Raw genomic sequence first — 6,921 nt, forward strand, 5'->3', positions numbered from 1 at the left:
GGGAGCTGCAAGAAGGAAACTTTAGCCCAAACAATAACTGTTCAATTTTGTTTCTATTTTTTTAATTCATTAGTCATGCAGGGTAGGATTTCAGATACAAAAATATGATTGGCTTCTAAAATATGGTGTATTGTTAAAGGACCAGTTCACATTTTTGCAAGTATGTCCTAAATTAAATCAAAAGAGCTATTTATTATGTGGAATGTTTTTTGGGTCCTTCTTTTTGCATCTGAGAAATGTATATGACTTTTTCACTGGAAAGTTTTTTCCTTGTGACTCTACAACACATTTGTATGTTGGGAGTTCGTTAAAACGGTTTTTCCCAAGTAAAGCACAAAACAATTTGCATAAAAACATTTGAGGTACTTCCCATCCTTGGGTGCATGGGGCCACCTGGTCCCGTGAAGTCTCACAATATTGAACAAAGCAAACAGACCATATGCAAGTTTTCAACTTTTATATAATAAAATATCTGTAATACTTTAAGTATTATTTAAGTTCAATCAGTAGGGTGCAAGTCTTTTTTTTTTAAATGCGTCCCAGAATCGCCCAGTGTGAGGTTAAGCAATGTAACTCTCAACATACAGGCTGTGTCCTTATTAGCAGACATCGTCTTCACTTGATTTCCGTCAGTCCATGAGGCACAGGTTGTTTGATTAGTTTCTGAAATCGATGGCTGATCTCTGCAGGCCCCAAAGACACCATCATCTCGGCTACGCTGGGCCCTTGCTGCAGGTCAGAGGGGACAGAGGATCAGGAGTCAGTGAAGTAACGCAATCACACCAGTCACCGCAACAGATAGAGATATAGAGATATAGAGATATATATATATATATATATATAGAGATATACACAGTATACTGCCATCACTACAATATATGTGTTTTGCATACTTCTTTATTTTGCTGACAATTTTATTCACAGGCTTTCTGCAAATGCCACACAAATTCAAATTCATGCCAACTGATATTGTTGCATCCAGTAGATGTCCTAGAGCAAATGAAGCTTCAAGAAGCTGTGCGCTGGAGTGAACCAATTGGATGAAAGGCTTCATTGCTTCATGAAGCTTCATCTGCCCATCACTACAAAGGTCTCGTCCCTGGGTTTGACAAAACAACACAAATGCAAACATAAGGCTAAGAAAAACAAACATGTTGTTCAGTGTTTGGTTTGTTAACTCAGCCTCAGTGAGATCCAGACAACTGCAGTTTTCTTTGGTGTGATCTGACTTTGTGTCATAGAGGTGGTTTTACTGCAATGCATTGTAATGCTAGGCAAGTATGGTGAGTGACTAAACTCACAAGTCTTCTTTCATTGTCATAGTTTTAAGCAAATATATTGTGGGTACTCAACATAACTGCACAATCTCTGGTGAATAATATGGGGCTGGCTTCATTAGTGTTGACATTTGTGAAACTGGGATATTATGGATTTGTACAGGGCTGCTTAAAGAAAAAGCTATAACATTTACTACAATTAAAACATAACCCTTGTGTCGGTTCATCAGAATACAATAGTAGTTTGAGCAGTTTTGAAAAGTGCCTTGTGAGCTGTCCCCGATGCAATGTCATTTTTTTAGGCATGGTAGATTTAATCAGAGTCAGAAGAAGGATGCAAGTTCAAGACCTACCACCTCTACTAAACCAGTTGCAGACAGGAAACCCTCTAGTGTTTGTATGTGTCATAATGTACATGAAGCCTTCAGGTACCTGCAGACCGCTGAGAGCCAAACGTAACAGCTTCATCACGTCTTTGTACTTTGTGCCTTTGACCTGTTTAGCCAAAGTCTTCAGGTCTTTACTGAGCTCATCCACTGCCAGCGTCTCACCTCGCTCTTCTACTAATCTAAACACACAGACATACAAATGTGTGTAATCCTGCTAGAACACTGTCGTCATAAAGCGAATCGCAGTTAGTGTTACTCATACTACACACTTCAGCACTAATGAGGCGATGTGCTGGGCTTCTGCAGTGAATGCTGCCACCTGCTGGCTGGAGAAGGAAGGACGCACCCACAAGTAAGAGTACAGAGGACTTAGGAGTTCCTTCAGGGAGGATATGTGACCCTGTAGAGGAGGGAAGGAAGTATTACTGGAAAAACAGGAGAACAGAAGTGAGAAATCAGCATTTGATCACCAGCAGATAGAAACAAACAGTAAAAATAAGGTTACTGGACTTAGAATAAAAACATTTATCTTTTTCTCACATCCATTCTAGAGTGAGTTAAATACACAACGTCACAGCAAATAATATCACACCCCTGTCCGTTCTTTGTGGGAAAACCAGCAATATGTAAAATACTTCAAATTTTACACATATAGGATACTACAAACTACCTCCAGCTTTACCAGCTACGGCATTAAATCCATCCATCATCTATACCACTTATCAGGGTCAACCACTTTAAGTATATCATGATGCTACTACTTTTGTACTTTTTCTTAAGTAACATTTTGAATGCAGGACTTTTACTTGTAACAAAGTATTTTTAAACGGTGGTATTACTACTATTGCTTAAGCAAACAATCTGAGTATTTCTCACATCCAGTATTAAACACAATGTACATATTAAGTTATTGCAGACAGGTTTCTGCCCAGTGATCAGAAGATGCTGCTGTTACCTACTCATCCTGTCAGGCTCAGCTCCGTTGAACCTTCAATCTAAACCTGTGCTTTGTTAGCCTCGGCTGTACTTTGGCTCAAAATGGCTGCAGTTACCATATAAACATTCTAACAAAACCTTTACCAACAACCTTTAACATGTTGAAGATATGGCAGAAACACGTATTTACAAATTTATTAATACAGTTACCTTGCGAAGATGTAGCACCCGCCTGATATAATCCTCATGTAGGACTTCCTTATCCTGGATCTCTGCTGCATAGGCTTGTTGAATCAGTTCTTGCAAATCTTTTATGAACACAAGGCACTGCTTCTCATCTTCAATACTCTGCTGCAGGTGAATCCTGTCACAATTGGAGAAATTCATTTTATATGACCTTTATAACTTGAAGCAACTAAAGAATTTGCCCCACATGAGGTTCATACATTCCACTTCTGTTTGTTTGGCTTTCATCCAAAGTGACACGAGGTACAATCCAGGCCACAATAGACCCAGATGAGCCGAGTAAACATTTGCTTCACACAAGAAAACACAGTTGTTGAACAGATAAAAAAAAAAATGAGAGAATGACATTTAGACATCTTAACTAGCAAGATAAAAAGGTGAAATCTGGTCAAAGGGTGCCACCATGTGCTTGTGCATATTTAAAGTGCATGTCTGTGCTGTGGTTACAGCATCAGGCTCATCTTATCATGTAGTGTTTCAGTCAAAGCTCATCTGTCAGTCTAAGTGGCACTTTGTCAACCCATCTGTACTTAGGCTCAACCTACCGACAGTTTGTATGTACTGACAAACGTGCATCAGGTTAACATGCATGTGAATTTTCTAACAGTTAGCTGATAGAAAGCAACACTATTAACCTGTTAGCATGATATGTTAGCATTTGGCTCATAATACATCTGAAGCTGATGGGAATTTGGTCCTTAGATTTTGATATATCTTGCTCTGAACATCAGGTAGGTGTGTAAACATGTAAATTATGACCTAGTGGTGGATGAAGTGCAGGGGACCATCGTCATTACAACTCACACACATTCTGTATCAAATTTCATGGTAATTTATTGAATAATTGTCAAGATTTCTCTCTGTAACAAAGTGTTGGACCAACAGATTACCATATGGCGCGGGCTAGTGTGACTGAAAATCCATTGATATTCTTATGTTGTACAATGTAAAAGAGTTCTGACCTACCTGTTGAACTCTGGGAGTTTCTCCAGGTCTAACAAAGCAGAATGTGTAGTGATCTTAGAAGGATTAAACTCAGAGATCAGCTCATCTATCCTCCGCCCCACTCGATTGGCTGTAGGTCAATACAAGTCCTTTTGAAGCATTTCATTTTTCTTATTATATTCATGCTTTCAAAGCTGATTTAAAAAGCAGATGTATAAGGTGTTTTGCTATTTGCAAATCACTGTTTCCAGGTGTCATTTTAAATCCAATATAAGTGTGCAAGTAAATGCAACTCTCCATCACTCACTGTTGAATCCAGATCCACAGTTAGTTGTGATATCCAGCAGGGCCTCTGGCAGGACCCCATCTCTCTGAAAGCTCTGGATGAATATATCTCCCTGTCTCTTGGACAGTTTACTACCATCCTTGTTCATCAGAAGCGGCAGGGGGGGGAAGGTGGATCTGAGAGCACGGTACATGAGGTAGTGTTTGGAGGTGGAGATGAGCCACTCTGAGCCCCGTAGCACGTGGCTGATCTTCATGTAATGATCATCTACTATGTTAGCAAGGTGATAGGTGGGGAAACCATCTGCTTTGATCACCACCGGATCTCCCTCCACCTAGAAGAGAGGAGAGAAAAGAAAGAAAAATGTGAGAGGAGAAATGGGGCAGGTGCCAGAGGAGAAACAACAGGTGGAAAAACGAGTAAATTCAGTTATAAGGTACATGCAGTAACTTCCAGTTCAACTTTTTGCTGCAGCAAAAAGATAATATAGTTTAAGTTACTTTGTCAGTCCCTGAGGACTCAAACATCTGATTCAAATTACAAGAGTAAATTTAACTGCAAAAATGAATAAAAACAACCTTTGGCTTATTGAAAATTAGGAAATTGATGCTTGTCACACCAAAAATGATCCACGACTCTATCCTACATCATTTAGTGTGAACCCAACTGAAACAGAGTGAAACCATCCAAAATCCCACCTGTGCCACCTCATGACAAGTCCATCCAAAGATCAGATCCTGAAAAGGCTCAGCTCCTGCTTCCAGACGAAACCTGATCACATGTGGTGCTCCGTTAGCCAGCTTCTCCTGAACCTGGTCAGCCCGCAGGTGACGGCACCTGTTGTCATACCTGGAGAGAAAGGTAAACCCTAAATTTCACAAAAACATCCTGAAGCCCAAATGTATGTCATCTTTGAGACTATCAGATTTTGCTTAAGTGAAACTGGAAATCATGTGTGCAGTCATGTTATTTAAGTCACCTTGGAGTCTGTCCAGTCCTCAGGGCTTCTTTTTTAAGTAACTCCAGTCTCTGTGGGCTGCAGAAACAGTAGTAGGCGTGACCGCTCTCGACGAGCTGCTGGGCTGTTTGACTGTAGAGGCCTAGTCTCTGCGACTGAAGATATGGACCCATCGGCCCGCCTCGACGTGGACTTTCATCTGGAGGTATCCCTGGAAGTGAAAGTGAGCTCAGGTAGTATGTGGGAAAACGTTTTTAAAATGAAGTAGCAGCATTTTATCAAGATTTCAGTAATTTTTCTCTGAGTGCATTGGCAATCATGATAATTACCAAATCAATGCATTAGATGAAAGACAAAGAAACCTCTAGGTAATAATGTACATTTACAGCACACAAAAATCTCTCTCTTACCGGCCCACTCTAGCATGTCCTCTATGGACTCTGCCGCTCCTGGTACCAGTCTGCTCTGATCAGTGTCCTCCAGTCGCAGAATGAATGAGCCTCCATACTTCTTTGCAAAGATGTAATTGTAGAGAGCAGTTCGGAGACCTCCAAGGTGTAAGAACCCTGCAACACAAAGCAATATGCTGTTAAAACATTACACATTCGAGTAATGAAATCAGAATCAGCTTTATTGGCCAGGTGTGTCAGACACATGAGGAATTGCAAGGGGTAAGTAAACAGTAAACCAGCATAAGGCTGTGTAATATAACTAAATAAACAGTATTTACAAACGACAGTGAAAACAATGCAAAACAAGCAGTATAAACAGGCAGTAAACAATGCAGACAGACAAGGAAGTATCTAAAAAGGCAGATTTTCAGACACGACAGATATCATGTTTTTTAAAAATTAAAAAAAATGACTGTATTTTTTTTAGTTGACTTAAGCGGCATTTTGACCTTACCTGTTGGACTGGGCGCAAACCTGACCCTCACCTCACCCTGAACAGCGGAGCAGCATCTAACGTTCAAGTGGAGTTTAGTATGTCTGTTACTGCGGCACTGAAAACCTCTCTGTGTCACAAAGCTGATCAGGTTAAACCGCTTACACGACGTTAGCCACAAGGACATAACGACAATTTTGGCTAAAATATGATACGATGCTGACAAGACACAAGTTTTGCGAACAGCATCACCTGAAGTATTCGCCTAGCAGGCTAGTTAGCCATGTAGCAGGCTCGTTAGCCATGTAGCAGGCTAGTTAGCCATGTAGCAGCCCAGCTTGGTAGCACTAGGTGTGCAACACTGTTTCTGAACCTGCAACAAGACAAAAGCACGAAACGCTGTAATCCTAAAAGTTTCCCATCACACGCGTTTGTGTCTGTTTGTACCGAAAGCGTACGTTCACTTTAAATTAACACAATTTCAGCCCAGTGAGGATTCTTCTTCTTCATTGACAGAAGACCAGAAAACGAATTGAGAATCCTCAGGCGTATACTGCCACCTGGTGGAGAGGACTATCATTTCATTAAAGGGCCAATTGCATGCTTTTCCCAGTTTTTTGGCTTATCTACAATGTTACAACGGTGAATTCTCATCTTAGACGTGACCTAAAGCTCAAAAATGAAGTGTACGTATGTTCTAGTATTTCTATGCAGAAGCAGCTCGGTTTATACATGTTTCGCAAACTCATGCTTACATAACTTTTTTTTTTTTAAAAACAAAATAAAGTATTACGTGATAGTTTAAGGATTTCCTTTAGTGGGTATAAAATCCAGGCAGTTGCACCTTCATGTGAGCTTGCCTGACATCTACCAGTGTGAGAAAACCAGAAGCTGTAAGCAAAGCTCTTTTGTGGAACTAATGAAAAAACTACTTGCTTGTTATACAAGGTTCTTAGGTGAAACATTAGCCTGGCATTGTGCCTCAGGCAACACAAGAAA

The 6,921-nt window shown here is 40.3% G+C and overlaps 1 protein-coding gene across 2 annotated transcripts; it reads right to left on the reverse strand.

Moving 5' to 3' along the window:
- Positions 1–520: 520 nt before the first annotated feature.
- On the reverse strand, positions 521–6,452 carry ears2 (glutamyl-tRNA synthetase 2, mitochondrial). Of its 2 annotated transcripts, XM_020588666.1 has the most exons (11): positions 6,175–6,452; positions 5,944–5,999; positions 5,448–5,603; positions 5,059–5,248; positions 4,778–4,928; positions 4,101–4,413; positions 3,815–3,923; positions 2,813–2,966; positions 1,936–2,066; positions 1,710–1,845; positions 521–729 (listed from the first exon to the last, which is right to left on the reverse strand). In XM_020588666.1, exons 1-11 carry the CDS (start codon positions 6,225–6,227, stop codon positions 616–618), a joined length of 1,563 nt encoding a protein of 520 aa, XP_020444322.1. In that variant the 5' UTR covers positions 6,228–6,452; the 3' UTR covers positions 521–615. The 2 variants fall into 2 exon arrangements, with proteins under 2 accessions (XP_020444322.1, XP_020444321.1); XM_020588665.1 differs by having other exon boundaries at positions 5,944–6,452.
- Positions 6,453–6,921: the final 469 nt, after the last annotated feature.

This window comes from Monopterus albus, unplaced genomic scaffold (genome assembly GCF_001952655.1).
Source record: "Monopterus albus unplaced genomic scaffold, M_albus_1.0 scaffold587.1, whole genome shotgun sequence".
NCBI classification, from domain to species: Eukaryota; Metazoa; Chordata; class Actinopteri; order Synbranchiformes; family Synbranchidae; genus Monopterus; species Monopterus albus.

Excerpts from the sequence above, each read along its gene's own strand:
- ears2 (XM_020588665.1), bottom strand. The coding sequence starts at position 6,109 with ATGTCCTTGTGGCTAACGTCGTGTAAGCGGTTTAACCTGATCAGCTTT. Across the intron at positions 5,604-5,943 it reads GTTTGCGCCCAGTCCAACAG|GGTTCTTACACCTTGGAGGT; the intron begins GTAAGGTCAAAA and ends TTTGTGTTGCAG. Across the intron at positions 2,067-2,812 it reads GGGTGCTACATCTTCGCAAG|GGTCACATATCCTCCCTGAA; the intron begins GTAACTGTATTA and ends CCTCCTCTACAG.